Here is a 24,592-nt window from a genome sequence, read left to right as displayed (position 1 = left end):
AGTTCACTCAGACTCACGTCCACCGAGTCCGTGATGCCATCCAGCCATCTCATCCTCTGTCGTCCCCTTCTCCTCCTGCCCCGAGTCCCTCTGAGTATCAGAGTCTTTTCCAATGAGTCAACTCTTCACATGAGGTGGCCAAAGTACTGGAGTTTCAGCTTTAGCATCATTCCTTCCAAAGAAATCCCCCAAAAAAGAAAAAAAAAATATCATTTAACCAAGGTTCACCTGCTGCTTTTAGGAGGTTTGTATTTTACAGATGTTACTAAAATGGAAATTTTTCTAAAACATCTCCTTACCCCATGTGTCTGTATCCTTTTATTGTTTTGTTTTTTTTAATAAAGGTTTTTAAATGGCAAAAAAAAAAAAAATTATTCACAACCTGAAAAAAAAAAAAAAAAAGAACGGACTGATTGGATCTCCTTGCAGTCCAAGGGACTCTCAAGAGTCTTCTCCAGCACCACAGTTCAAAAGCACCAATTTTTTGGGGCTCAGCTTTCTTCACATGTATAGATAAATGTCCTCAAATTTTACAAGTGTCCAACTATTAGTTCTTCAAATATTCTTCCTGCAGCATTCTCTTCTCTCCTTCTCAGGTTCCTGATATGCATATGTTAGTATGTTCAATAATATGAATTTTACTTCATTGTATCTCTTTCTGTTTCTCAGGCTGGTTAATCTCAACTGATGGATCTTCAAGTTCATTGAATCCATTTAAATCTGCTCTTGAGTCCCTCTAGTGATTTTTAAAAAATTTGTTATTGTACTTTTCAAGTCCAGTTTCTATTTAGTTTTCTTTTATAATTTCTTTCTCTTTATTCTTGTATATTTGGTGAGACATCATTCTCATACTTTGCTTAATACACAGTTTCTTGGTTCTTTGAACATATTTAAAGTAGCTGATTTAAGTTCTTCGTCAAGTAAGTCCAACATCTGGGGATCCAGTATATGGATCACACTTATTTTCTTTTGTATGTTTAGTAAGTTTGTGGAACATTTAAAATACATAATGTGGCAACTTTAAATTTCAGATTCTCCCTAGTTCCCCAGCATTTGTTGTTGTTGTTTGTATTTACTTTTCTGAACAAATTTTATAAACTGTGTTTTTTGTCATGTGTGGCCACTGAAGTCTCCACTTTGGTTGGTTTAGTGATCAGCTAGTGATTGGACTGGAGAAGGCAATGGCAGCCCACTCCAGTACTCTTGCCTGGAAAATCGCATGGACAGAGGAGCTGGTGGGGCTGCCGTCCATGGGGTCGTGAACAGTCAGACAGGACTGAGCGCAGCTCAGCATAGTATGTTTGCCCTAACTGTATCCACTTGCCTCGGCAAAGTTGCATATTTACCTTTAGGGGGAAAAGAGCTTTTTATATCAAGTGAACTCTGACTCAGGTCAGACTGGGCTTTTTTCCCTTGGAGGCAGGCTTTTCCAGGGAACCTCTAAACAGATTAAACAGCGACAATTCTCTGAGAGTGGAGCTTTGAGGACACTCCAACCCAGTTCTTCCCCATCTGTTGGCTGCCAGGCTACTCATTTACACAGTAATTGTGAACCTGGTGATTTTCAAGGCTACCAGGGTGATGGAAAGCCAAAGGTTGGAATAAAGCAAGTTAAAAATGCCACAACACTCCGTTTCAACTGAGATTCAGCCATGGAATAGATGCTCCATGGAATGGTAAAGACTTTGGCTAATTTCTAGGGTTCTGACAAAGTTGACTCTAACTTTTTATTTATTTTTTGCCAGTTTTTTAATTGCTTTTGTGGAGGAGAGATTTTTGAAGGTCTTTACACCACCATTCTTGATATCATCTGCTCTTGTTTTATTATTATTAATGAATATGTTTAGAATCACAGTGAATGTTTGGCATCATCATACTTGGTTAGCCAAGAGAGCTCAGTTTTGCCACTGATTCACTGTGTCCTGGGGCAGGTTACAGAATCTGTCAGCCTCAGTTCCACAGCTTGAAAAATGGTTGGTTGCCTAGCGAAAGCGTCAGTTTTTCCACCTCTGAGATTCTGAGCTTCTAAAGGCCATATTTTCATCCTCATTTTCAGTTCGTTCTTATGCAGCTTTACTGAGTTAATTTTTTAAAATTCTTACCATACCCTGTCAGTCATATTTTCGTGATAATTATTTCATTCTGAATTGTAAACATCCTTCTGATAACATCATTATGGCTCTTGGCTATTCTATTCCTGCTGAGAGACTTTAAAAATGCAGTTGCTATGTATCTTACCGTAGAAAAGGGGGTTACTTTGCTCGCTGTTGTCCGCCCCCACCGCCCTGGGTTAGCAGCTCTTTGGCATGAAGTAGAAGATGCTTTTAAACGGGCCTTGGTACAGGGTAAGGGTACCCAGGTCTGGAAGTAAAATGCCATAGCAACCGAGCCACACATCCCATGCCCTAATATAACTGCTGATGAATTGACCCCAATTTCAGCCGGCCTTGATCATATCATATTTGTAAACCACAGCCTCTGTGCTTGGTCTTCAGCTGCCTGCTGATGCCTAATTTCCATGGACACCCACCACCTCCCCACACTCCTGCGCCTCTGGGTGCCAGGTGCCCTCTCCCTGCCCTCTTTGCACCCAGCTCATTGAGAGTGTTGGTTAGTTGTGTCCGACTCTTTTATGACCCCATGGACTGTAGCCCGCCAGGCTCCTCTGTCCATGGGATTCTCCAGGCAAGAATACTGGAGTGGGTTGCCATTCCCTTCTCCAGGAGATCTTCCTGACCCAGGGATCAAATCCAGGTCTCCCTCATTGCAGGCAGGTTCTTTAGCATCTGAGCCACCAGGGAAGCCCTGATCAGCAGACACTGGATTCCAGGGTAGGAGGACGGGGCACAGCATCTGGCACTACTCCCCTGAAAGCCCAGTTCCATCTCCCGTTTCTCAGGTACCTGCAGGTGGGCACCAGATTGTCACTCATGCCTCCCTCTTTGCGCTGAAGTGGGCCTGGGTGGCAGGAGTGGGACAGGGGTGTCCTGGTGGTTTGGCCAGGCTGGCCGGGTCGCAGGGAGAAGGTGGGGTTCCAATCCAGCTCTGCCATCTTATCTTCCCTCTCTTCCTCTCTGCCTGTCCTGGTCTCGGACTCAGAGCTGCTCATCCTGGCAGGAAGGGGCAGATGCGTCTGCCCTGTGCTTCCAGGGCCCCCTTTGCACCAGGTTCTAACCCACAGTCCCGCTCATGCCCCCTGCTGGCCGCTGTCTCCAGGCGGAATGGGCCCCCGGGGGGGTCTGCAGCCCACCCCCCAGCCGCAGATTGGCTCCCGTGGGCGCACTGTCTCCACATCCCAGCGAGCTGAGCGCGGGACAGCCAGAGCAGGCCTTGTGTGGAGGTGGTGTGCGTGGGCGCCATGTGCTGCGTTCTGAGAGATGCCAAAAATATCGGTGAGCTGCACGCCCTCCCCTTGGCTCCAAGCGCCTCAGGCATTACATCATTTCATCCGGGCCTGCGTGGCAGGTCCGGTGACAGGCGGGACACCGAGGCCTGGCCACTGAGTGACAACCAGGGCTCCCGTGCAGACAGCAACTCGGGGCTCTTCCCGTCCTACTGAGGCCCAGGCTCCTCTCTCTGTTTGGGGTAGAGTTTTGGCACCACTGGTTGGTCTCCCGAATTGTGCTTGGTGTTAGTGTAAAGACATGTTCCTTTCAGGTGGTGCGGGACTGGGGCGGGGCACGTGCCTGCTGGGAGCCCAGCCGGACTGCCCACGTGCAGGTCTCAGGCCACAGGGTAGGCGCCCAAAGAGCAACTTGGTTTTCCTACAGCTCGGCTTCATTTGCACTCTGAGCCCTGGGAGCCCAGAGCTGCCCAGCTTAATCTCAGCGGGTATGGTGTTTCTTCCAGCCCTTAGCACCTGGCTGCGGCAGCTGGGCTGTGGCCCGAGGCGTACAGGCTGGCGGAGTGGGCAGAATGCTGCTGGCCTCAGTGCCTCTGTCCAGTCCATCAAGACCGCCTCCTCCTGCCTCTGCGCCAGTGGCTCTGCCAGGCCTCGGGGTTCGTGTGGAGTCTTCCCTTTCTGTGGTCCCTTTGAGTTTGGTGAACTGCCCCACCGGGGCCTCCCCTGGAGCCCAGGAGTCATTCTGGAGCTCTGATCCTATGGGGACCCAAGACACCGTGACACATCAAAGACTGGCTTTCCTGACCACCTGTCCTCAGCCCGCTTCATCCACGGATCTTGCTGTCACTGCTTCTCAGCTGGATCTGTCTCCTTCTGAAGCCCTAGCCCTTCCTTCTTTGCCAGACTGTTTTCCACCCAAAGGAAGAAGCATTTCCACCAGAGGACACTGAGCATGTGCAGAAAGTGGGACAGACCTCAGTCATGGCTTCTTCCGCTGGTTACCGAGCTGCTCCGAGGTGATTCTGAGGGACTTCACTGGTGATCCAGGGGTGGACGCTTTGTCTTTCAGTGCAAGGGGTGCGGTTCAGTCCCCGGTCAGGGAGCTAAGATCCTACATGCCTCTCAGCCAAAAAACCAAAACATGAACCAGAAGCAGTGTTGTAACAGATTCAATAAAGGTTTTAAAAATGATCCACATCAAAAAAAATCTTTTTTGAAAAATGTGATTCTCTGAAAAGAAACGGTACAAATGAACTGACAAAACAGAGCCTCACAGACTTACAGAACCGACTTATGGGGGAAGGATGGGTGGAAGGGATGGTCAGGGAGTTTGGGATGGACATGTGCACATTGCTGTATTTAAAATGGATAGTCAACAGGGACCTACTGCATAGCACAGGTAACTCTGCTTAATGTTATGTGGCAGCCTGGATGGTAGAGGAGTTTGGGGGAGAATGGATACATGTATATGTGTCGCCGAGTCCCTTGCTCTTCACCTGAAACTATCACAACATTGTTTGCTACTTGGCTATACCCCAGTGCAAAATAAAAAGCTTTTTAAAAAAGAAAAATAAAAGGAAAAAAAACTGATTCTGATATGGAGGGGTCACACCTCTGCCCCTTGTAAATCTACTATAAATACACTCTTCCTTTACTGATACCAATCTTTCCTGTCCAGAAAGTGTATCTAACTGCTTTGTCCTAAAGATCTAAAAATAGAACCAAACAAAGCATGTCCAGGTGGCTTGACCTCACTCATACAGTTCCTGTTTGCTCCGGGAATTAGTTGGGACTCCTTATTTTGCAAATAAAGTTTGCAAAGGTTTGTTGGCTCTTTAAAAACCCAAGAGACAGACTTTGTAGCTTAGTAACTGGAAAATCACTAGTAAGTGCCTCAGGGACAGTTTGATCCAGGACTCTCAGCAGAGTCCCCCGTGCTTTGCTTTTCCTCTTTACCTCTTGGTGCTTCTTTCCTCTCTAAACTCATATCCTTCCAGACCCAAAAGAAAAGAAGTATGCTCTTTCAGCAATTCCATAAAAGCCCTGAGCCTCACTCTCCTGGGCCTGAAATGACTCACATGCCTGTCCCTGAAACAGCCGCTCTTGCCAAGGTGTAGAGCTGCATTGACCAACTGTAGCTCCTGACTTGGGCCACAGCATATGTTGAGTCAGGCCTTGGCAGGTTCTTACTGAGTTCCTGGGTGTCTGGGCCTGAGTGAACCCAGTTTCCACCCCGACTGGAAGAGTAGGCCCCTGTACTCAGTTGTTGTTGTTCAGTCGCTAAGTCGTGTCCAACTCTTTGTGACCCCATGGACTGCAGCACGCCACGCTTCCCTGTCCTTCACTGTCTTCCAGAGTTTGCTCAAACTCGTGTCCATTGAGTCGGTAATGGCATCCAACCATCTCATCCTCTGTTGTCCCCTTCTCCTCCTGCCTTCAGTCTTGCCCAGTATCAAGGTCTCTTCCAGTGGCCAGAGTATGGGAGCTTCAGCTTCAGCATCAGTCCTTCCAGTGAATATTCAGGGCTGATCTCCTTTAGGGGTGATGGGTTCCAGGGATGGAGCTGCTGCCTCTGCCATCAGTTTCTAGTGACAGGTAGCCTAAAGCCTAGTCTTTAACCCTCTCTCCCCCAAATGGGTTCCTATTCGTAAAAAGCTGTATTCCCTCAGTTCTGTGTTTGACCTTCTGTGACTTGAAGGAAAACCGTTTGTTACTGAAACTGTAGAATTGAATGCAGAAATGTGCTTTTTTTTTTTTTAAGTATTTTTTATTTTAATTGCTTTTTACAATGTTGTGTTGGTTTCTGCTGTACAACGACATGAATCAGCTATAAGTACACATATATCCCCTCCGTCTTGAGCCTCCCTTCCCCCTCCCAGCCCTGTAGGCCATCACTGAGTACCGATCTGAACTCCTACAGCAGCTCCCGCTAGCTGTGTGTTTTATACATGGCAGTGTATACACATGTCACTGCCACTCTCTCAGTCCGTCCTCTCCTCGCATTCCCACCCTGTGTCCACAAGTCCTTTCTCTCTGTCTGCAGCTCTGTTCCTGCCCTGCAGCGAGGTTCATCAGGACCAGAGGTGGGGAACAGCAGTTCTCTGCCCTGCCTGCATTTGAAGTGACCTGGGGTCCTCTGCCAGCAATTGGGCCAGGGCATGATCTGAAGATCAGGAGTTTTTAAAGCTCCCTTGCCTGGAAAATCCCATGGACGGAGAAGCCTGGTAGGCTGCAGTCCATGGGGTCACTAGGAGTTGGGCACGACTGAGCGACTTCACTTTGACTTTTCACTTTCATGCATTGGAGAAGGAAATGGCAACCACTCCAGTGTTCTTGCCTGGAGAATCCCAGGGACAGAGGAGCCTGGTGGGCTGCCGTCTGTGGGGTCGCAGAGTCGGACACGACTGAAGCGACTTAGCAGCAGCAGCAGCAGGGGATTCTGATGTGCAGCCAGGGCCGAGAACAACTGCTGTAAAGCAGTGGTTCCCAAACCTTAACATGCAGAGGGATCACCAGGGGCCCTTGGCCCAGGGCAGACTTTGAGACCATAGATCTGGGTGGATGGAGTCAGAGATTCTGAGCCTCTCATCAGCTTCCAGGTGATGCTGAGGCCGCAAGTCCCCTGGCTGCCCTTGGAGCGGCAGGGCCACCAGGGTTCCGTTCATGAGGCCTCCTGACATCCCCGGCAGGTGCACACACCACCCTCGGTCCCTGCTCACCCTCAGATTCCATCCTGCTGGGCTGCCTCCAGGAGAAAGCGGAACCACAGGCTTCTCAGACACCCTGCCCACAGCAGCTGTCCCGGGGGTGGGCTTCCAGGCAGCTGAGGCACAGCGTCCCAGGTTGGTCAGCCTGTCGGTGCCTCACACCATTAAGCAGAATGCTCGGTAAATTTTCCTCTCCAAGGAGCAGTCAGTAGGGTGCTCTCCTCTGTTGCTCAGCGGGGGACATAGCAGACGGGACCACAGGATTCCCTGAGCCGCCTGCCCGGGAACTCAGAGCCCGGGACTGAGTGGGACTGTGTCTACCAGGAACTCGGGGCTGCCTTTCTGGTGCAGCTGGGTGCTGCACGCTTGCCTTTGGGGAAAAATGTGACTCAGTGGAGATGGAAGAGAGCCCCCTGCCTGTTCGGCAACCTTTCAGCAGGAAAGCCTGCACCCATCCCAGGAGCAGGCACCTGGAAGCAGGAGTCCCCCAGGCTCCACCCTCCACCTGGAGCCTGTGCTGGTGCCTCGTGCTGCCGCCGACCGTCACCTGGTGACACTGCTCCTCCAGTGCATGACTCCGAGTGACCTGGCTTGGATGGAATGCTCATAATATTCAGTTTCACTGACATTTAAAGAAGAAATGCATGTGGAATATGTACAGCAGTTCTTGGCACATGTAAGCTCCGCCGGCATCATGCCTTGGCTTGCTAGGAGGTAAAGTGTGAGAAATTCCCAGAGTCCTCACTTGCTCACGGGATCCCACGTGTCTGCACAGTCTGCCTCCCTCTTTCCTGTGCATCCGTCAGCTAAGGACTTCATGGGTGCTCCCTTACTGACTGTGGTACCATGCCTGTTGCTGTGTGCACTGATGGCCCTGGCTAGTCCAGGAGGATGTGGCTCGTGTGTTGCACCGTATTAATCAGTCACGTCATATCCTCACATGCTTAGTTGAGTCTTTGTGACCCCATGGACTGTAGCCCACCAGGCTCCTCTGTCCATGGACTATAGCCCACCAGGCTCCTCTGTCCATGGGATTTTCTGGGCAAGAATAACTGGAGTGGGTTACCATTTCCTCCTCCAGGAGATTTTCCCAACCCAGGGATCAAACTCAAGTCTTCTGCATTGCAGGCAGATTGTTTACTGCTGACCATTGGGGAAGCCCTGTATTAATTAATCACTATGCACTTATTAAGCACCTACTGCATATTTGGCTTCTTGGAATACATAAAACCATCTAGTTGATTGACATTGTTCTTAGAGAATTTGCAGTCTGATTGAGGAGACCAGCTATGCACATTAACTACCAACTGGTATGGGGCATCTATTAATATATATATACAACACCCTCCTCCCATCACGGCAGTATTGAAGAAAATGGGAACTTGGCTGCTTCTCCAAGGCCTTTAAAATACTGAGAGGCTGGAAAAATTTGGAATATTAGATGTCCTCACATAATGAGCCAAATGTGTGTTCAGATTGCTCCATGTCCTCACTCTCCAAATGTGATGTCTCCAAATTGCAAAATAGGAAGATATTTATGTCAAACCCAGCCAGCCCACACATCTGAATCACACAGGAGCACTTTGTCAGAGCATCTTACCAAATGGCTCAAACGGAAGCCAACTATTTGAGAATCCCCCCCCACTCCTTAGGAGGAACTTAATAAAGCAAATTACCTTATTAAAAGTGATTTTGCCCTTTTTTTATTATTATAATTTTTTTGGCCACACCGCATATCATGTGGGATCTTAGTTCCCCAATCAGGGAATTGAACCTGGGGCCCCTGCATTGGAAAGGTGGAGTCTTAATCCCTGGACCACCAGGGAAGTCCCTGCCCTTAGATTTTTATAAGCGCAGGTGATGAGGATCACTCATTCATTAAATATTTCCCAGCATCTACTGTGTGTAGATATCAGAGCTACAGAGATGAAAAGAGCTTATCTCTTCCCTTAAGAAGTTCACATTCCAGGAGGGGAAATAATGTGGGTGGGCAGGGGCTCAGAGGAAGAATGTGAGGTTCCCTGGGTCGTGGGCAGAGGCACTCTCGCGTGTGGGTGAGGCATGCCCTTGCTGGCAGAGTGTCCAGTGTGGCTGCGTGGGCGGGGGTGGCGGCAGCAGGAGGCGAGGAGGCCAGGCCAGACTGAGGGACTTCCTATGATGTCATTGCCTCTTCATTTTTCTGGCTCTTAGACAAGCAGTATAGTGACTAGATTTTGAAAATATATTTTCCATAAATGTTCTCAGCTCGAGCACGTCTTTTCCTCTGTTGGTTAACAGAAGCATCTTCACAGACAAATCAAGTTTGGGCCAATTTTACAGACCTTTATTTTTCCTGAGGTAATCCGATAGCCTGCCAGATATCAGAGTTCAAACCACTCATATCAGACTTGGGACAGAGGCCCAGAGAGGGAAGTGGTTTGCCCCGAGTCACTCAGCTGGTTAGTAGCTTGTTAGTGGCAGACACAGCGAGAATCCAATTCTATAGATTTACTGCAATTTCTGCCAATGATGTCGACAGGCTTCTAGCCAAGTGCTGCTCCAGGCAACTGGCAGGAGCTCCCTGGAGGGCTGTGTGGTGAGCAGTTCTGAGAATGATGCTGTGGTTGATTACTGATGTCTGCCAAGGACAGGTGATAGGAGAGACCTTGACCTGGGCTTCTTAGGAGGCAGCTGCCCGCATGGGGCTCACAGCTGGATGAGGTACAGGCCTTGATTTCAGAATCAGATTTTCCACTTACACCGTCCTGGACCTGCAGGGACACTGACCAGGCCCAGAGCAGGGCTGGCCGTAGCGAGCGGCAGGGTGGCTTAGGTGCAACGCGCTGAGTGCTGAGCTGGCCTCCAGTGGGGTGAGTGGCAGCTGTGGGTCTGTTGGACTTGGCCTGTAGGGAGAGGGGGCTACTGGCTGGGATCACTCCTCAGAGACATCCACCCTGAAGCCAAGCCCGTCCCTGACCCTTCAGTGGTTTGCTCTGCCCCTGACTCGCCTCATGGGAGACAGGGACACCCCCGCCAGTCTGTTGTCCCTCTCCCCAGAGAAGGCTGAGCTGTTGGCAACATCCAGGCAGCTGAGCGCATCTTTAGAAGAGAGCCTATTATACAGAGTGAAGTAAGCCAGAAAGAAAAACACCAATACAGTATACTAACGCATATATATGGAATTTAGAAAGACGGTAACAATAACCCTGTGTACAAGACAGCAAAAGAGACACTGATGTATAGAACAGTCTTTTGGACTCTGTGGGAGAGGGAGAGAGTGGGATGATTTGGGAGAATGGCATTGAAATATGTATAATATCATATATGAAACGAGTCGCCAGTCCAGGTTCGATGCAGGATACTGGATGCTTGGGGCTGGTGCCCTGGGACGACCCAGAGGGATGGTATGGGGAGGGAGGAGGGAAGAGGGTTCAGGATGGGGAACACATGTATACCTGTGGCAGATTCATTTTGATATATGGCAAAACCAATACAATATTGTAAAGTTAAATAAAAAAAAAAAGATTCTGAAGAGTCCAAGGCAGGTGGGTGTAAACTGCCAGCAGGACACTCAGCACTCATTTTTCCCCAAGTTCATTAAACTCACTGCTTTCTTTAGTTACCATCAAATACACTGGTTATGCTTTATTATTTCAATTATAAACAAGTCAACCAGAACTTTCTTTGGAAGTGTTGATGCTGAAGCTCCAATACTTTGGTCACCTGATATGAGAACCAACTCACTGGAAGAGACCCTGATGCTGGGAAAGATTGAAGGCAGGAGGAGAAGGAGGCAACAGAGGGTGAGATGGTTAGCTAGCATCACCAACTCAACATGCATTTGAACACACTCTTGGAGATAGGGAAGGACAGAGGAGCCTGGCGTGCTGCAATCCACGGGGTCATAAAGAGTCAAACGTGACTAATAACAACAAGGACCAGAACTTTATATATATGGATGCGTTTCGGAAAACAGAAGAGGAATCTAGGACTTCCTCAGCACTGTCTTCAGAAGGCACCCCTGCTGCTTGCTGCTCCGCAGTTTTCATAATACAGAGCCACACTTGTCATCCAGAGCCTTCTGTCAGCCCTCTAGACGTTGCCTGGAAACCGCCGACAATGCGGTTAGCAGCCTTTAGACTTTGCAGGAACTCAGGTGCAGTTGCGAGGCTGGGCTGCAGGAGTCTGTTATTTTGAAGTGGCAGCTGCAGGTCATCAGAGAGGACGTCACCGGGAGGTGGCTTTGTGGAGGGGCCGGGCGTGGTCTGTGCACCTGCCCGGTGTGGTCACCAGCAGGGAGTGCTGCAGCTCTGGCTGCCACAGCGAGCCCTGGGGCAGGTACCTGCCTGAAAGGAGGAGCCTTGAGAAGGTCCCAGGAAAGAAGATCACCAAACACATCCAGGCCCTGCGGCAACAAGCTTGAAGAGGGAATAAGGAGAAAGCCAGAGCAAGGGAACAAACGGCTGTGGGGCGTTAGACATTCCCCCAGGGCCCTGAACCCTCACTAAGATGGGGCGATTAGTGCCCTTTGCCCGACTCTGTCGGGAGCACAGGGAGGCAGAGCCTGGGCTTGTTGATTTCCACCCTCAGCAGCTGGGCAGCGACTCAGCTCAGAGGGAGGTGGCGGCAGCTCCAGCCCCACCCTGGCCGTCCACGTGGATGGAGGGAAGGAGGAAGTGGTTGTGTGTCTGAGCTCCCAGGGCCCTGTGCTGCACACCTGCCCGGAGGCCCCGCGGGGCTGCAGGAGTTGGGAGAAGCTTCCGTGGGCTCGGGGCCCGAGGTGCTGCTCTGGAAACGGGAGCAAAGCTCTTGATCTGCACCCAGGAGTGACCCGAGAGCCCCTTTGGGGAAGGGGAGGCCTCTGTCCTTCCGGAGAATGAAAGTGCCGAAGGCCCCCTCCATGTGCACGAAGATGGCTGCCTTTTACCAGTGCATCAAGCCTGAGCCCAGGTGCGCCCCTGAGAGCTGAGAGGTGGTGGGGTAGATGGAGGGGCTGAGAGGGAGGGGGGCCCGAGCTCGCACCCCAACCCCCGGGGCCTGAGGGCACTTTCAGTATCTGTGGTCATTTATGACCCCCTTCCTTACAGACGTCACTATGTATATTATATATCTCCTTCAATTATGTGAATTCTGGAACAAAATAATGATTTTCTTTATTTTCTTTGTGACACATGCATATATTGAAACAGAGGGGAGCAGGGTGCTAAGGTGAAGGGGATGGGAAGTGAAAGGAAGAGAGAAGGGGAGGGGAAGTGGGCTGGAAGACAGAGGGTTTTCCTCGGAACATCCCATGCCTGCATAAGGTGGATCCACACGGCACAGTCTGTGTCCTTTTGGTGGAGAGAAGGCAGCAAAGGGCAACATAAAAGATCACTAGAATTGTTCCTGGAACTAACTGTCAGCACTGAAGGGCACCAAAGGGCTTGTTCTTTTTTTTTTCTTAAATGAAGTATAGCTGACATACAATATTATGTAAGTTATAGGTGTACAATGTAGCGATTCACAATTTTAAAGTTTATACTCCATTTATAGTTATTATAAAATATTGGGTATGTTACCTGTGCTGTACGGCGTATCCATGGAGCTTATTTTATACCCAGTAGTGTGTGCCTCTTAATCCCCTCCCTGTGCGCCGCTTCCATTTCCTCTCCCCACTGGTAACCACTCGTTTGTCCTGTCTGTGAATCTGCTGCTTTTACGTTACATTCACTAGTCTGTTGTATTGTTTAGATTCTACATGTAAGTGAGGTCATACGGTGTTTGTCTTTCTCTTCACATGATGCCAAAGGGCTTGTTATTAACTGACAGACTTGCGGAGGGTGGTGGCCTGCCCAAGTTCTTAGGGCGCAGAGGCCGGTGGACCTGCAAAGCCACCTCGCCCTGCTGCAGGTGACCTGATCCTTTGAAAATGTTTGGCCTTTGGTGCACTGTGCTTCCACCATGATGGTACAAAGGGAAGCAGAGCTCCAATGTGGTGGAAATGCATTTGCAAGTATAAGTAAACAGCTTGCATGTCTCATACACCAAATGGAAAATTCCAGTATGGCAGCCTCAATCCAGCCAAGTGCTGGTCATGTGTGCACATCATCTGGGCTGGGTGGACGGTCTTGGGAAACAAATATTGCCACTTTGTCAGCATACATCTGGAGGTGTGGGGGATGCTGGGAGACCTGGCAGACCATCCACTCCCCCCCGCAAGCCTCACTTGCTTCTTTTGCTACATAGGGACAGGAACCCAACAACCAAAGGCTTCCTTGTGAACACATATCTTTGTACTGTTGCAAAGCCCTATGCAGGAAAGTCACCATCGCTGCTATTGTTTCATTAAAATCTTTTTTTTTTTACTTAAAATTATTCAACCTCAGTGTCTGATGCTGCCTGTTTTGAATGGGCCAGAATAGAGTGGTGGTGTGATGTCTCCTCATTAATAGACTTTGGAGCATGACTTCTTAATTAAAAAAGAAAAACAAACAAAACAAAACTTGAGCTCTGCATCTGCTGTGCTACAGAACTGCCAATCACATATGGAACATCCTAGATAAATTTAGCCTTAAGAACTTTCTTCATGTCCTTATTTTTGGTAGACATGCAGAAAAGAGGGGAATTTACTACCTAAAAAAATTCAAGTTAAAAACAGACCAGCCCTCATAAAGCTTCCCTGCGCCCCAGGGTTTGGGTCCATTCATCCCAAGTGGGTAGCGATTAGCACAATTCACAGCTCACTCAGAGACTGTACGTTTCCAAGTCAGATCACATCTTGGCAAGATACCCCAGTGTTAGAATGTTTTCCCAGGAATTGTACAAATGCAGTTTCTGAGGTTGCAAAGTTCAGTGCTCACCTCTTTTATTTATTTTTGGCTGTGCTGGTTTTTTGCTGCTGCGAGGGCTTTTTCTCTAAGTTGTGGCGAGAGGGGGCTACTCTTTGGTTGTGGTGCTCGGGCTTCTCATTGCAGTGGCTTCTCTCGTCGCAGAGCACGGGCTATGTCATGTAGGTTTCAGTAGTCTCGACTCCTGGGCTCTAGAGCACAGACAGTAGTTGTGGTTCACGGGCTTAGTTGCTCCACAGCTTGAGGGATCTTTCCAGATCAGGGATCAAATGAGCGTCTCTGGCATCGGCAGGCAGATTCTTTACCACTGAGTCACCAGGGAAGCCCCTTACCTATTTTTGAAATTATGGTTTTGTAAACATATCTCATAGATTTGTTTTATTCCATTAACATAAAAATGCCTAAAGTAGCGTTTTAAAAATCTCGTATGAAAACATTCATTTCTGAGCGAGTGAAAGCAGGTAACTCGTGTGAAAGCTGTCGTGTATTGCATGAGCTCATTGAGGAACTCCATGGAGACACAGGCTGCATACTTGAATGCAGGTTCCCGTCTGTATGTCTATATACGTCTATAGGAGGGTATGCATCCCCAGCTAAGTAGCTTACCAGTGCACTTCTTCATAAGGACTCTGAGTACCGCAAAATCAACTGTTACAGAAGTTTCAAATAAATGGTATAGTTTATCTTACACGGGACACTACATATACGCTTATAAACTATGCTGTTTGTCTGGCAAAGAAACAGGCTAGCCGCTTCTGGTCCGCTGCCTCATTCTCTCTGGATCCTCTCACTGTCCCTGTCAGCACCCTGGCTGAAGGGAACCCCAAGCACAGGAACCAGGCATCTGAAGCAGGGTCCTCCTTGCATCCATGTTCCTTGACTCCCAAAGGCTCTGCATGGTTCTAGGGCAGGTGATGTCTAGGGAGCCAAGGACAAGAAATCAGACTAAAGAAATGTGACATCATTGAGCTACGTCATGGACTTTTTTTTTTTAATTTATTTTTGGCTGTGCTAAGTCTTTGTTGCTGGGTGTGGGCTCTAGGGCTCCTGAGCTCAGTAGCTGTGGTGCATGGGATGAGTTGCTCTGAGGCATGTGGAATCCTCCTAGACAGGGATTGAACCCGTGTCCTTTGCACTGGCAAGTGAATTCTTAACCAGTGGACCACTGGGGAAGTCCTAAGTCATGAGCCTTGAAAGACACCTGTCTTGGAGACATTGGAGTGTCGCCTGGTCTTGGGAACTGTGACTGAGTAGTGGATGCTGTGTCATCTTTCGCAGAAGGTGAATCCTTTGTCTGACAAGTGTTGTGAGTGCCTCTGATTCATTTGCTCATTCATGCATTCGTTCATTCAACAATCTTTTTTGGGGACCTCCTGTGTGGCAGTACCATGCTTGGTACGTGTTCCCTGTTCTCAAGGAGTGAGTCTTCAAGTTTTACATCTTTAGCCGGATGGGAGATGACTCACTTCTCTAGGTCAAGCCTAATTTTAGGTTTTTTACAGACTATCAATTACTGGTCTCTAGGAAACTGACCTCCCTGTAAGTTCCTTTGCTCCCCTCCTGCTGTCCTCTGAGCACTATGACTCTGTGTTTGAGTTCCTGGTTTTCAGCCCTTTGCTCATCTGATTGCTTTGCTTTCATTTTTTCAAGCAATGTTTACAGTGTTGTGTTAGTTTCTAGTGTATAGCAAAGTGATTCATGTATATATATCTGTAATATATATATACTCACACATACCTACACACTGAGTTGTTGTTCAGTCATTAAGTCGTGTCCAACTCTTTGCAGCCTCATGAACTGCAGCACACCAGGCTTCCCTGTCTTTCACTATCTCCCGGAGGTTGCTCAAACTCATGTCCATTGAGTCGGTGATGCCATCCAACCATCTCATCCTCTCTTGACCCCTTCTCCTTCTGCCCTCAGTCTTTCCTAGCATCAGGGTCTTTTCCAGTGAGTCAGCTCTTCACCTTAGGTGGCCAACGTATTGGAGCTTCAGCTTCAGCATCAGCCCTTTCAATGAATATTCAGGGTTGATTTCCTTTAGGATTGACTGGTAGTATTCCATTGTGTGTATATATACACCACATCCTTATCCATTCATCTGTTGATGGTAGGTTGTTTCCATATCTTGGCTATTGTAAATAGTGCTGTCATGAACATAGGGGTGCATATCTTTTTGAATTATAGTTTTCTCTAGATATATGCCCAGGAGTGGGGTTGCTGGATCATATGGAAGCTCTATTTTTAGCTTTTTAAGGAACCCCCATACTGTTCTCCATAGTGGCTGTACCAATTTACATTCTCATCCCCAGTGTAAAGAGGGTTCCCTATTTGCTATGCCCTCTGCCTATTTTGAGCCTTTTTAATGATGGTCATTCTGACTGATATAAGGTGATAACTGCTTGTAGTTTTGATTATTTCTCTAACAATTATCGATGTTGATCATCTTTTCCTGTGCCTGTTGGCCATCTTTGTGTCTTCTTTGGAGAAATGTCTATTTAGGTCTTCTGCTTGTGTTTTGATTGGATTGTTTTGTTTTTGTTGAGGTGTATGAGCTATTTGTGGAGAAGGTAATGGCACCCCACTCCAGTACTCTTGCCTGGAAAATCCCATGGATGGAGGAGCCTGGTGGGCTATAGTCCATGGGGTCGCTGAGAGTCGGACACGACTGAGCGACTTCACTTTCACTTTTCACTCTTATGCATTGGAGAAGGAAATGGCAACCCACTCCAGTGTTCTTGCCTTGAGAATCCCAGGGACAGGGGAGCCTGGTGGGCTGCCGTCTCTGGGGTCGGACAGAGTCGGACATGACTGAAGTGACTTAGCAGCATGAGCTATTTGTATGTTTTGGAAATCAAGCCCTTGTCAGTTGCATCATTTGCAAATATTTTCTCTCAGCCTGTAAGATTGTTTTTCCATTTTCTTTATGAGTCTCAGCCTGTAAGATTGTTTTTCCCTTTTCTTTATGATTCCCTTTATGAATTCATTAGGTCTCGTTTGTTTATCTTCACTTTTGTTTCTATTGCCTTGGGAGACTGACCTAAGGGAGCATCGCTACAATTTATGTCGGAGAAAGTTTTGCGTGTGTTCTGTTCTAGGAGTATTATGGTGTCGGGTCGTATGTTTAGTCTTTTGGCCATTCTGCTTGTCTTTGGGTGTGGTGTGCGGGTGAGTTCTAATTTCAGTGATTTGCATGCAGCAGTCCAGCTTTCGCAGCACCACTTGCCGAAATAACTGTCCCTCACTGTATATTATTGCCTCCTCTGTCAAAGGTTAACTGACCGTAGGTGTGTGGGTTTATTTCCGGGCAATTTCTTTGCTTTCTTTTCTCCATATGTCAGACTGGATCTACCTTTTCTCCTCCCTGTTGTTCCCAACAAGTGAATGAAGCAGGTTTTATGCACACACCTCGAGGTGTACTCTGAAAGGTCAAATCCTCTGGTTTTGGGCATAAAAGTGTCTATCATGAGGCAGTAAAGCCAGCACGATTTTCAAGCAGAGATTTCTCACAGGAACTTTACAAGCCTTACACATTCCGTTGCCTCAGTAATGTGAAACTTCTTTTTCTAAAAAAAGGTACAGGCAGATCTTGGTGTGAGTCACTAGAGAACAATAGTCAAGTCACAGTTTATTTTTGTCTTTTTCCCCCCAAAAAGGAAAAACTGATTAAATGTTTAGGGAAGGTGAGCAGGTTTAAATCCATAAAGGGGAACTGGATCACAGAATTGTGCAAACAGAGATGTGATGAAAACTGGCGAATGCGGTGAACAAAAGGTCAGGGCTTCTAACTATGCATTGTGGAAGGTACTGGCTTCTCTGATCAGACCTGCCAGTGGGAGTGAGGGCTGAGCACAAGTTAATGAGAAGAAAGGGGAGCATGAGAGCGGGGAAGAGCATTCAGGCAGAGGGAACAGCATCTGCAAAGGCCCTGGGCTGGAGGGAAATGAAGCCTGCAGGGCAGGGAGAGCAGGGCGGGCACACTGGTGCCAATTGTGAGTATGGCTGAAATCCAGATGACCTGCTCGTCTGTCCATGCTTAGATTTACCCAGATAAATACTGGGTAAGATCGTATCCAAGATCTGATCCTTGCTCCTTTCATATCAGCTTTACAGTGGGATTGCTAGAGACACATTGTATCATGTCTTCTTTTCCAAAAACGTCTTTCAATTCAGTCAGTTCAGTTCAGTTGCTCAGTCGTGTCCGACTCTTTGCGACCCCATGTCGTCCCCTTCTCCTCCTGCCCCCAATCCCTCCCAGCATCAGAGTCTTTTCCAATGAGTCAGCTCTTTGCATGAGGTGGCCAAAGTACTGGAGTACTTCACCTTTTTATCTGGTCATTCTTTTTTTCCAGCAGCTTTATTGCCGTATAATTTGTATAACCATAGAGTTCACCTGTTAGGAGTGTGCAGTCACCAGTCTATTTCCAGAGTTGTGCTACTATGAACAGAATGTGATTTGAGAATGTATTCATCTCCCCCAAAGAAATATTCATCTCCCCTTCTGCTCATTAGCATCTCTTCCCATTCTACCTTCCTCTCCAGAGCACCCTACTCCCAACCTTGGCAGACACTAACTTACTGTCTGTCTCAATGGATTTGCCTATTATGGGTATTTTTAAAAAATATTTATTTATTTTTTGGCTGTGCTGGGTCTTCATTGCTGCGCGTGGGCTTTCTCTAGTTGCAGAGAGCAGGGGCTGCTTGCTCGCTGTGGTGCGTGGACTCCTTCCGTGGTGGATTCTCTTATTGCGGACTGTGGGCTCTAGGGCGTGAGGGCTTCAGTAGTTTCTGTCACACCAGCTTAGCTGTCTGGCAGCATGTGGGATCTTCCCAGACAGGAATCTGAACCGGCATCCCCTGCAGGGCAAGGCAGGTTCTTAACCACTGAACCACCAGGGAAGCCTTGTTCTGGGTATTTTATATAAGTGAAATCATTCAGTATTCGCACTTTTGTGTCTGGTTTCCTTTGATGTAGCATAATGTGTTCAAAAGTGACCCATACTGTAGCATGTGTTAATGCTTCATTCCTTTTTATGGCTGGATAATATTCTGTTGTATGTTATGTATCATATTTTAAATGTATTCATCAGTTGTTGAGCTATTTCCACCTTCTGATTATAAATAATGCTGAACATTGGTGAATACATTTTTTGTGTGCATTTCCTCCATTTTTATTGTTGTAGAATACACATAAAATGTTGCCATCTTGAGCATTTTTAAACATACAGGTCAGTAGTTTAAGTACATCCATCTTGTTGTGCAACCAGCACCACCACCCATCCTCAAAACTCTTCATCTTGCAAAACACAAACTCTGTACTCGTTAAACCAACCGTGCACCAACCCACCCCCGCCTCCCCAACCCCCCGCCCCCCCGCCGCCCCCGGCACAATTCCCTCCTTCCCCAGCCCCTGGTAGCCACCATTCTGCTTTCTGAATCTGTGATTTTGATTCCCCAACATAAGTAGTGGAGTCATTCAGCATTTGGCTTTCGGTGAGTGGTCTGTTTCACTTAGCATAACATCCTCAAGGTTCATCCACGTGGCAGCCTATTTTAGAATTTCTTTCCTTTTTGCAGTTGATAAGAAGATACTTGCTTCTGTCATTTTGCTCTTTGTTTTCTCTATGCTTATAGGTTTTTTATCCTTCATTTCCTGTATTACTGTCCCCTTGCAGTTGGTTTTTTAGTATTTATTTTGATTTATTTATTTTCCTGCATCAGGTCTTAGTTGCGGCGTGTGGGAGCCCTGACCAGGGATCAGACCTGGGCCCGCTGCAATGAGAACGCGGAATCTTAGCCACTGGACCACCGGGGAAGTCCTGAGTTGGGTTTTTTGTTGTTGTTGTTGTTGTGAAACTTTTAAGTTCCTTTCTTATTTCCTCCTGTGTGTGTTCTACAGCTGTTTTGTGGTTGCCACAGGGATTACATCGCAGAAGGCAATGGCACCCCACTCCAGTACTCTTGCCTGGAAAATCCCATGGATGGAGGAGCCTGGTGGGCTGCAGTCCATGGGGTCGCTACGAGTCGGACACGACTGAAGTGACTTAGCAGCGGCAGCAGCAGGGATTACATTGAACATCCTAAAGTTATAATACTCTAATTTGGATTTGTTCCAGCTTAACTTCCATGATACACAGAACCTCTGCCCCTTATCACTTCTGTTCCTCTTCCTTTCCGTTGTTGATGCCACAGAATAAGATCTTTAAGCATTGTGTGTCTAAAAACATAAATTAATAATTTGAAAAAAATACAGTAACCTCTTAAATTAGCTAGAAAACAAAATGTGGAGTTACAAACAAAAGTTACAATAATACTAGCTGTTAGACTACTAATTGCTCTTTAAAAATGTGTAAGTCTCTTAAATTATGTGGAAAACAAAGTGGAGTCATAAATCAACCATAAACCAGTGTTGACCCTTGAACATTGAGGGTTGTTGTTAGGAACAGCAACCCTCCACACAGTCCAAAATCTGAGTCTAGCTTTACAACTGGCCCTTCGTATCTGTGGCCTATCCAGGGATTCCACCAGACATGGATCATGTAGTACTACAATACATATTTGCTGAAAAAAATCCACATCTAAGTGGACCTGGGCAGTTCAAACCCATCTTGTTAAAGGGTCATCTGTACTGGCTTTTATAATTGCCCATGTATTTCCCTCTACTAAGGTTTTAAGTTAGTTTTTTTTAAATTGAACTATAATTGATTTACAGTATTATGTTACAGGTGCATAATATAGAGAATCACAGATTTTAAAGTTTATACTTCATTGATTATAAAATATCAGTGATAGTCCCTGTGTTATACAATGTATCTTTGTACCTTATTTTGTACCTAATAGTTTGCACCTCCTACCTCCCTCCATAGTACCCCTTCCCCCTTCTCCACTGGTAGCCACTTGTTTGTTCGCTATATCTGTGAGTCTGCTTCTTTTTTGTTCTATTCACTAAATCGTGTATGTTTTAGACCCCACGTATAAGTGATGTCATGCAGTATTTGTCTTTGATTTATTCCTCCAAGTCCATCCGTGTTGTTGCAGATGACAAAGTTTCATTCTTCTTTGGCTGAGAAGTGTTCTATTGTGTTTATCTTCTTGATCATCTTCTTTATCCATTTTTAAAATACAGTTTCAAGTTACTGTCTAGTTCCCTTTTATTCCAGCCTGCAGGACTCCCTTGAACATTTCCTGCAGGGCATGTGTAGTGGTAATGGACTCCTTCATCTTTTATTTATCTGGAAATGTCTTAATTTCTTACCATACTTTTCAAGGACAGCTTTGCCACATTTAGGGTTATTGGTTGACATTTTTTTCCTTTTAGCATTTTGACTATATCTCCTTCCTGCCTTGTACCCCCCAGAATTTCTGATGAGAAATTTGCTGATAATCTTACTGGGGATTCTGTGTATGTAATGATTTGCTTCTCTCTTGCTGCTTTCAAGATTCTTTATCTTCGGCTTTCAACTGTTTGATTATAATGTATCTCAATTCATTGAGCTCCTTTGATGTTGTTATTTGTGTCTTTCATCAAATGTGGGAGGTTTGGGGCCATTATTTTTTCAGATAGTCTCTTTACCCCTTTTTCTCTCCCCCACCTCCTTCTGGGACTCCTACAATGTGCATTTTGATCCATTTGATGGTGTCCCATAGGGCCCTTGTACTTCCCTTGTATCTCAGACAGTAAAGAATCTGCCTTCTATGCAGGAGACCTGGGTTTGATCCCTGGGTTGGGAAGATCCCCTGGAGAAGGGAATGGCCACACACTCCAGTATTCTTTCCTGGAGAATTCCACGGACAGAGGAGCCTGGTGGGCTACAGTCCATGGGGTTGCAAAGAATCAGGCTCTACTGAGTGACTAACACCTTCATTGTCATAGGTCCCTTAGGCTCTGTTCAGTTTACTTCAATGTTTTTCTTTCTATTCCTCAGACTGTAATTATCATGACCTATCTTCAAGTTTTTTGATTCTTCTACATGCTGAAATCTGTCTTTGAAACCCTCTACTGAATCTTTCATTCCAGTTACTATTTCAGTTGTCTTTTTTTTTAGCCTCAGATTTTTTCTTCCTTTTTAGGCTTTCTCTCCTTTTATTAATACTTCCATTTTGTTCATACATTATTTCCTTGAGTTTCTCTACTTCTTTAGTTCCCTGAGCATCTTTAAGATCATTGTTTTTAAGTCTTTGTCTAGTAGATTAGCCACCAGATCTTTTTCAGGGACAGATTCAAAACTGGACATTTGAATCTAATAATATGGTGACTCTGGAAATCAGTTCTCCCCCTTCATCTGGGTTTGCCAGGCTTTATTTTTTGTGCCAAGGATTGGCCTGAAGTGTAATCTTAAGGTCTTCTAAGATCTTTTATAAGCCTGTGAGTTTCCCTGGGCATATGCAGTAACTTTCTCATCTTCCCCATATATACAGTAGCTTTGGAATGTCCTAGTAGTCAATGCCTGGCTCCAAAAGGGGAAATCAGAAAACTGAAGTGGGGAAAGGGGACATGGGGCACCCAGCCCCGCCCTTTAAATCTCCCAGAAGTTCGAGCAGCTAGAAGGGGTGGGGCTTGCGACAGTAGGGGCAGGCGCAACAACAGTGGCAGCCTCGCAGCAGCTGTGTCACCCGAAGCACTAACCACAGCGCAGACCTCTAGTATCTGGAGAGCTGCTCCTTTTCGCCCACCATGGTTCCTTCAAGCTGTGTGCAAGCCGCTCTCAGATGCAGGGCTGCCTGGCAAGAGAGTTGGGAGTGGGAGTGAGTAGATGCTATTGAACTATGAGCTGAAATTGACTGAAATTACCTGCAGTTTACATACCAGCCTTCCTCTGGGAGTTGCAAGCCTTAAATGGACTCCGAAATAGCTACACCAAACAGATTCTGCCAGTGTAGTTGTTGTCTAGGTGGGAGAGAAATTCCTGGTGCCTCCTACTCCATGGTATTCCTAGAATCTTCCATAGACATATGTGTTTATTTCTCTAAGGTAAATACCTAGGAATGGAATTGCCAGACTGTATGGTATCTTTATGTTTTATGAGGTTTCTTCCCCAAGGAGCTGTTTTCCAAAGTGTCTGTAATGTTTTGCATTTCTGTCGACAATGAATGAGGGTGCTTGCAGCCACTTGTTATTGTCTGTCTTTCTGTGTAGCCCGTCTAGTGGGTGTCAAGTAGCATCTCACTTTGGTTTCAGCTTGCAGTTCCCTAGTGATGGGCTTCCTTGGTGGCTCAGTGGTAAAGAATCCACCTGGAATGCAGGAGACAGGGAAGATCCCCTGGATAAGGAAGTGACAACCCTTTCCAGTATTCTTATTTGGGAAATCCCATGGACAGAGGAGCCTGGCGGATTATAGTCCATGGGATTGCAAAGAGTTGGACATGACTTAGTGACTAAACAACAAAAATGGTCAAACATCTTTTCATACGCTTATTGGCTGTTTGTTTACTTTCTTGTACAAGTATCTGTTTAAATCTTTCATCTACTTTAAAATAGATGCCTTTTATTATTGTTATAAGAATTATTTATGGATTCTGGATACAAATCACTTACCAGATACACGATTTGCAAAAATTGCTCACAGTGTGTGGGCTCCCTTCACACTTTCTTGATAGATAGGTTTGAAACAAAAAGTTTAGAAATTTGGTGAAGTCCAACTTATGTTATCTTCCCTTTTAGTGTTGCATCTCAGTAATCATTGCCTAGCCCAAGATCATAAATTTATTCCAATGTTTTCTTCTAGGAGTTTTTATAGGTTTAACACTTACATTTAAGTCTGTGATCCACTGTGAGGCAATTTTTATGTGTAGTGTGAGGTAGGAATATAAATTATGCTTTGGATGTGAATGTCCAGTTGTTCCAGCATTTGTTGAAAAGACTGATTCTTCCCACATTGAATTGTCTTGGAACCCATGGTTGAAATCAATTGGCCATAAATATATTTTATTTCTGGACCCTGAATTCAGTTTACCTATATGTCTATCTGTATGCCAGTACCATGCATTCTTTTTTTAATTTTTTAGTTGGAGGATAATTTCTATACAATATTAGAATGTGTTGATTTCTGCTGTGCCATAATGGGAATCGGTCATGAGTATATACATATATATCCCCTCCTTCTTGAGCCTCCCTCCCACCTCCGCCCCTAGTTGTCACAGAGCGCCGGGCTGGGCTCCCTGTGCTATATAGCAGCTTCCCACTTTCACTTATTTTTAATCGGAGGATAATTGCTTTCCAGTGTTGTGTTGGTTTCTGCCGTACAACAGTGTGGATCAGCCATAAGGACATCATACATATGTCCCCTCCCTCTTGAAGCCCCGTCCCGCCTGCCCCCCGGTCCCTCCCCTGTCGGTTGGCACAGGGCACAGGGTTGAGCTGCCTCCGTTACATGGCAGCTTCTCCCTAGCTATTTTGCGTATGACAGTACCATGCATTCCTGGCTGCTGAAGATTTGTGTCAGTTTTGAAACTGAGAAGTATGAATCCTCCATCTTTGTTTTTCACTTTCAAGATTGTTTTGGGTCCTTTGTATTTCCATATGAATTTTCAGATCAACTTGCCAATTTCTGCAAAAAGAAAAACAAAACAAAACAAAAATTTCCGGGGAAAAACAATCCAGGTGGGATTTTGATAAGGATTGCATTGAATCTGTGTTATCAATTTGGAAAGTATTGCCATCTTAAACGTGTTTTTTTCATCTGTGAACACTGGATAACGTTCTGTTTATCTGTGTCTTCTTTAATTTCTTTTAGCAA

General features: G+C 46.4%; 1 protein-coding gene across 7 annotated transcripts in view; it reads left to right on the top strand.

The window, feature by feature from the left end:
- Window positions 1-24,592, top strand: part of CRACDL (CRACD like) — a 130,415-nt gene that overhangs the window by 47,372 nt on the left and 58,451 nt on the right. Inside the window, exon 1 of one of the 7 annotated variants that reach the window (XM_005212411.5) lies at window positions 10,475-11,979. The exons of 3 other annotated variants lie outside the window; for them this stretch is intronic. In XM_005212411.5, the coding sequence (XP_005212468.2) occupies window positions 11,906-11,979 (74 nt within the window). In that variant the 5' untranslated portion in view covers window positions 10,475-11,905. Of the gene's footprint in view, window positions 1-10,474; window positions 11,980-24,592 lie in introns of those variants that run through there. 3 more of the 7 variants (XM_002691169.6, XM_010809793.4, XM_005212405.5) reach the window with 3 other exon arrangements.

The sequence above is a fragment of the Bos taurus genome, chromosome 11 (assembly GCF_002263795.3).
Source record: "Bos taurus isolate L1 Dominette 01449 registration number 42190680 breed Hereford chromosome 11, ARS-UCD2.0, whole genome shotgun sequence".
NCBI classification, from domain to species: domain Eukaryota; kingdom Metazoa; phylum Chordata; class Mammalia; order Artiodactyla; family Bovidae; genus Bos; species Bos taurus.
This window is presented reverse-complemented; position numbering and strand designations above follow the sequence as displayed.